The 5,262-nt window shown below is 31.9% G+C and overlaps 1 protein-coding gene across 1 annotated transcript; it reads right to left on the bottom strand.

Annotated features, from left to right (window-relative positions):
• Positions 1–1,094: 1,094 nt before the first annotated feature.
• DPBF2 (Basic-leucine zipper (bZIP) transcription factor family protein) lies at positions 1,095–4,301 on the bottom strand. The gene is made up of 5 exons (XM_012224389.2): positions 4,046–4,301; positions 2,072–3,051; positions 1,756–1,827; positions 1,607–1,636; positions 1,095–1,462 (listed from the first exon to the last, which is right to left on the bottom strand). The coding sequence occupies exons 2-5, from the start codon at positions 2,990–2,992 to the stop codon at positions 1,376–1,378; spliced, it is 1,110 nt and encodes a 369-aa protein (XP_012079779.1). The 5' UTR covers positions 2,993–3,051; positions 4,046–4,301; the 3' UTR covers positions 1,095–1,375.
• Positions 4,302–5,262: the final 961 nt, after the last annotated feature.

The raw sequence follows: 5,262 nt of genomic DNA, 5'->3' as shown, positions 1-5,262 counted from the left end.
AATAAATATGAAAATAAAGTATTGCACTCAAATAAACCGAAGTCCGAAATAGAAACAGAGCTTATTGGGGAAGAAGATTACTCAGTGATGGCTAAAAAGTCATAGACTGATTTACTCAACTCAACTCAGAAGCGAGCTGTGAACCCTCATTGTACCCTCAATTTCCCCAATTCCATCAGTTACAAAACAAGAAACAATAAACCAATTTGATACAACTAAAAAATTAAGAGTAAAACTGTTCAAAGATTGTGGGAGAAAATGGCTCAGGTCAGCAGAAAAGTCGACATGCAAAGATGGTTCCTTTGCCAGATTTCAAAACTCGAAACCTAAAAATCCAAAGAGGTAATCTAGATTTTGAATCTTGTTGTCTTCTTGCGGCTTTGGCAATAACTTGTTTATCCTCCATGTGCATATGATCTTCGCTGTCATCAAAATCGGAGATGGATAATCCAAAACTCAAGCTTCCCAGATTTAAGCTTGTTGAGGGTGGGTATTCAATTAAAGGAGGTGAGAGGTGAGATGGATATTGAAAGTAGAGGCTGTTGGTGGCTGCAGAATGAATTGTTGAAGAGTAGAGATTTGTTTTAAGGATTTGAGGAGAGAGAGAGAGAGAGAGAGAGAGAGCTAGATGAAGGTTCATGCTGGCTTGATTGGCTTTAGATGTCAGGTTTTGGCTTTGACAATTATGTGTACAATAATGACAATAAAAAATTACAGAGATTAAAATTAACGCCGGGGGGGGGGGGGGGGGGGGGGGGGGGGGGGTGGGGGGGTTTAGAGGAATGTAAAATTAAATAAATATACAAATCACTGTATAAAAATTAGAGACGACTTAAATAATTATGCAAATCTCAGTAATGAAATAATTATTTTCCCTCAAAAATATAAAAGATATGTAATTGTTAAAACCAACCACATAAGTGCCTAGTTTCTAGTTGTAATATTTTAGAATAGTTGAATCTCATCACAAGTTCAAACCTAAAGTTTTATGCTCTAGCTTTATAGATATAAAAAAAGAAAAACAAATAGAACATAAAATCTCAAAAATATGAAAAAAGAAAAATAAATATATATATAAAAAAAAAAACATACCATGAGAAAGAGCAGAACATCCATTATAATAGTAGATTATTTTCTAAGGGAAGCAATTAAAGAGAGCAAGTTTACACACTATACTTTTTCACTTATTGGACCTTCATTACTTATTTATGAAACTAATATATAGTTTTAAGACATAATATGATCACTATGTAAAATATTCACACCCCAAAGTCTCTTATCTTTTAATAATAATGTATCTTCTTCAATTTCTTAATTATCCACCTAAAGCTGCCTGCCTTCACCATATTTTCTTTTCTCTTCTCATTTTTCTCATTTACCATGTTAGGCTCACTGTCCTCCTTATGCTCCTCAATTTATCAGCCTTCTTTTGTGGCATTGTTGATGGTTTCCTTCTCAGAACCTGTTATTTTATGAATCACATAATTAGTATAAAAACAATTTGGAGGAAATAAATTTGATGGCTAATTACAGAAAATGTTTTGGATAAAACTACAAATAGCATTCTGATTTGTTCTCATGAGCCTAGATTTAAGTGGTGAATTACCTCTTCCTTTCGGTTCTGTTCGATTTCCTCCTGTTTCACACATTACATTTGAAAAATAAGATCATACTTCCAAATTTTGACTGGAAATTTAATAAAGAAAAGATTAATAATTAATTTCATGCTTTAAATGAGAAGGAAGAAATATTTACCACAAGTTGCTTTAGCTTAGCATTCTCTTCTTTGAGTTGATTCAGCTCTAGTTCCAACTCCACTGTATAGGCCTGCATTATAACAGATTCGAGAATAATTCAACAAAAAACTCTGCCAAATTGCATAAGCAATGGTCTGTTTAACACTAGTGACATTGTAGCGATTTTTTAAAAATGATTCTTCAAGAAAGCAACTGTTAAATTGAATTTCAAATAGGCTCTATTATTTAGTAAGAATGCAATAAATCAACGTAATGCTCCAACAGAAGACTATAAATAATAAGAAATATAATGAAAAGATGAATGAGTACAACACCTGCTTTCTAGCTCGAGATCTTGCTGCTGACTCTCTGTTCTTGATCATCCTCCGTTGCCTTCGCTCCACAACCACCTCCGGCGGACCATCAATGATCCTCTTCTTGCTTTGTTGTGCTCCCATGTCGAATTGACCTTGTTCATTTTTAGCATTACTTGGTGCTTCTCCCATAAACCCTTTGTTTTGAGGGAACATTTGGTAAGGTGTGAAGCCATTGCTTGTAGAGAAACTATTTCCAATAGTTTGATGGGCAGAGAATCCAATTCCCATCACTTGCCCCATCCCAAAAGTTGCATCCAAACAATTATTTAAATTTTGAATAGGTGTTATCATTTTTGACTGTGATGACTCTGCAGGTGATTCTTGTACTATCCCAGCTTTTACTAAGAAATCTTCTAGTGTCATCTCTCCTAGGGTTTGTTGTCGTCGAGGAGGCTCATGAGGACCAATGTTGTTGGGCTTTTGAGGGTCCGCTCGATCTTTTTGAATTTCAAACCATACTTCATCAACAGTTTTCTTGCAAAGCGGAGCCGGGATAGAGAAGGAGCCTTGTCGCGCTAATGAAGTAGGGTTTACTCCCCCATTAGCATTATTGTTATGATTATTGTTATTGGTACCATTTTCTTTGCTCGAATTTTGATTTTGGTTTTGGTTACTGGGTTGTGAAGTGACCTGGTTTTCATCAACACTACTCCATAAGTTAGCAAGAAATTCATCCATGTTCATGGACCCAAAACTCTTGCCACTTTTGTGTTGAATTTCATTAAGGGTGAGCGACAAGAGAGAGTTCTGTCCATTTACTGGAGAAAATGAGCTATCTTTCAGTGAATCTTCCTGTAATGGTTGCTGATGAAGAAGATGTGGTGAACTTGGTTTGGTATCAGTGTCATAAGCAATGGTGTCTGGTTCAGAAAGTACCATCTTTTGGCAATGTAATAGAAAATATGGTTTTTCCTACAAATTTAAGCCTCAGCTAATCCCTGAACAAGAATTATTGCAACAATCAGTCAAACATACATTAAATTTCACAACTTTCTTTGCGTAATTAGGCTCTGACACAGAGAATTTTCTTTGTGGTCTGACTAGTAATCACAGAAAGAGACAATTCTAATTACACTAAAAGTTCCTGTTAAAGACAATCCTTTTTTTGAACAAACTAAAAAGACAAAGTTGTGTGAAGAAACTCTGGCAGCAATATTAAGACTTTTGGTTTAGTTCAAAATGGAAAAAGCTTTTGGTTTTATTTATGACATCCACATTGCTGCTAGATTCAGATAATTTGGACCTGGACCACAAAGAGTAATGTAAGGCCGAGCTCATTTAAAAGATCAAAATTTTTTTATCTCAATTTGCTCAAATTAAATATTGGATTAAATATGGAGTTTTTCTTTTTTTGTCTATCTATATACATATACATATATATATATATATATATATATATATATATGAGAAGTAAATAAAATTAAGAAATTAAATGAATTATAAAATTTTGACAATATTTTAATAAATTAAAAAAAAATAATCCCCAAACCAATCATATTTCTGGAAGCCAATAACCTGCTTCAAAATAAATAAAATAAAAAGAACTTAATAGTCTTGGAGTCCATAAAAAGATAGTCAAAGGATCAAATCCTAATAAGTGCCACCCATTGTTACTTCATTGAAAAGAATAACTCACCAAAACTTAAATAAAAAAAATTTTAAAATATAATGAAACATGGGTTTTATAAACCAAAAAAAAAAAAAAAAGAATGAGACTCTAGACAACTTAGTAAAATTAAATTTGACAGATTACTTGAAAGAGACAACTTAAAAAAAAAAAGAAGATAATAACCTCAAGAACTTGCATGCAAATACATAACTGGATAGATTTAGCCATCACAGGAGAAAGAAGAAAAGAAAGCAAATGCAATCTTATAAACATAAGTATATAGTTAGCAACCAAACTGAGAAGGAGAAAAGGAAAATGGGAACCTGAAAGTGATGAGCTTGAGGGTTGAGGCAAGCATGGAAGAAAAAGAAACAGCAAAAGGAAGAATGGTAGCTAGCTAGCGCTGTCTTCTTTCTTATGTATAATACTGTGCGTGATAAGTTGTAAGGAGAAGGAAGGGATGATCGATAGAAACAAAGCAAGAAATGGGAATCTTTAATAAATATAAGTAGGAAAGAGGTGAAATAATACAGTGGGTGTGGGTGGCTGGCTGTCTCTGTGTGTGTAGAGAGAAAGAGAAAAGAGAGAGGCAGAATGAAAAAAATGTAACTGCCATGGCCACACCCTTAATACATGGCAATCTGTGGTCCCCACAGTCTGTTCAGTTTTGTTGACACGTTAATGCCACTTGCCTCTTTTTTTCTGCCTTAAAAAAATCCTCCCTTGTTTTCTCATTTCCATGTTGTCCTTAATTTGCATGGCTTAGCCTTGCTTTTCTTTATTTATTATTTGTTTTAATTTACTTAATTAATATATAAAAAAAGTTTTACCCTCACATTTTATTAAAACTTAAAAATACATTAATATAATGAAAGTTACAAACTTTACTTGTAGGGTAACGGCTTCAAATTTAGAATCGTCGTTATTGCAAAGATTTTATCTCAACACTAATATGTAGAAAATAAAAATATAGAAAAAATATAAAAAATTACTATGTAGGTCTTGTTTTCTTGAACTTTTATTTATTAGCTTTTTATAAGAGATTATTTGGATTGATAGAATGTTAAATTCATAAATTTTATATAACGAGTAGAATATAAAATTGAATTCATGGATTACGAAAAAGCAAGTATTGTCATTTGGCTGAAAAAGTATAATTCGGGATTTGAGACATGTTTGAAATGAAATTAAATGAATTAAATTATATAATTAAAAGCAATGAGATTTATAAAATCTCAAATAGTTAATCAAATGTGAAATTAACACTTTAATATTAGACAAGAATTAACACTCAAAACTAAATATTAGAATTTTCTAATTAAAATATAAAAATAAATAGACAAAAAGTAATATTTATCTTAAAATCAGCTAACGTTATTTTCCTTAAACATTTATTCTTCTAACTAACACTCTAATATTTCATTATATTTGGGAATATCGTCATATTGAATATTAGTTTAGTTTTTCATATCATTGTTACCTCCTATAAAATTATTAAAAAAATTTATTGTTTTACAGAGTTATATAAAAAATAGTTATT

Source organism: Jatropha curcas, chromosome 1, assembly GCF_041381405.1.
Source record: "Jatropha curcas cultivar XTBG-Jc1 chromosome 1, XTBG_Jcur_1.0, whole genome shotgun sequence".
Classification (NCBI taxonomy): Eukaryota; Viridiplantae; Streptophyta; class Magnoliopsida; order Malpighiales; family Euphorbiaceae; genus Jatropha; species Jatropha curcas.
The sequence above is the reverse complement of the archived record's forward strand: the minus strand, read 5'-3'. Positions and strand labels throughout refer to the sequence as shown.

Coding starts and splice junctions, on each gene's coding strand:
- DPBF2 (XM_012224389.2), bottom strand. CDS start 2,992: ATGGTACTTTCTGAACCAGACACCATTGCTTATGACACTGATACCAAA. Junction 1,828..2,071: donor GATCTCGAGCTAGAAAGCAG/GTGTTGTACTCA, acceptor GTTATAATGCAG/GCCTATACAGTGGAGTTGGA. Junction 1,463..1,606: donor AACAGAACCGAAAGGAAGAG/GTAATTCACCAC, acceptor ATAAAATAACAG/GTTCTGAGAAGGAAACCATC.